Source organism: Apis dorsata, unplaced genomic scaffold (assembly GCF_000469605.1).
Source record: "Apis dorsata unplaced genomic scaffold, Apis dorsata 1.3 scaffold_502, whole genome shotgun sequence".
Classification (NCBI taxonomy): domain Eukaryota; kingdom Metazoa; phylum Arthropoda; class Insecta; order Hymenoptera; family Apidae; genus Apis; species Apis dorsata.
In genome coordinates this window covers 533,567-534,502 of record NW_006263732.1, presented here as the reverse complement: position 1 = coordinate 534,502, position 936 = coordinate 533,567, and the positions used below count along the sequence as shown (strand labels likewise).

General features: G+C 21.7%; 1 protein-coding gene across 1 annotated transcript in view; it reads right to left on the bottom strand.

Annotated features, from left to right (window-relative positions):
- Window positions 1–484: 484 nt before the first annotated feature.
- The window catches only part of LOC102671865 (notchless protein homolog 1), a 2,620-nt gene continuing 2,168 nt past the window's right edge, over window positions 485–936 (bottom strand). The window contains exon 6 of the mRNA XM_006620327.2: window positions 485–699. Coding sequence (XP_006620390.1) covers window positions 560–699 — 140 coding nt within the window. The 3' untranslated portion in view covers window positions 485–559. The remainder of the gene's footprint in view (window positions 700–936) is intronic.

Here is a 936-nt window from a genome sequence, read left to right as displayed (position 1 = left end):
TATATGGATTGAAGTTTAGTTTCATGTTTGTTATAGTTTGTTATATGAATGTACATGTTATATTGTTATATTTAAATATAAGTTGCAAGATAGGAATCTTTAATATATCGTGAAACATCATGGAATTTTTATAAAATATTACAGATATTATATTCTTCCATTTCTTTTCAATGGTTTTTTTCTAAATCGTACAGCTTATTTCATTTATCTGAACATGGCTGTTTTGTATTTACATGTACATGATCAGTTATTCTACTTTCCTGAACAAAACTATTGTAGATTTTTTAAAAGAATTTAATTCATTATTATTCACGCTATTATTTTAACAATAATAAATCAATCGCCTTTATTATCAATGCCTATTTCAGAAAATTATTCTGGATTATTTTAGATTAAGATTTATCCATCTATTTATGTTTATATTTCAAACAATTTCTTAATAATTACATAATAATTAAATCTAAGATCTTACTTCGAATAAGTATTTTGTTTGTGAAAATTTCATTTGTTAAGTGCATAAAACTTCAGAATTATTAAAAAAAATTTTTATACACATTGTTTAATTTTGCCAAAGTCGTAAAATCTTATCCTTTCCACCGGATACGACACGACATCCATCTGGAGACCAATCCACTGCATAAATTTCGTCTGCATGACCAGGTAAATCTTGACAAAGTTTTTTCGTTTTTAAACTCCATACTATAACAAGAATAAAAATTATGTAATGATTATGTTTATGTTATCATTAATCTATTTTTTCTTAAAAGTTAATTTAGAGATTCATCAAATATAATATATAATATCGAATATAATAAATAATAATAATATTTTAAATTTATCAAATTTTTTATTAAATAAAATCTTCATCTGTATCATTCAATTACTTTTCATTTAATTTCATTTACTTTTCATAAAATAAAATAAAAATATATTGAT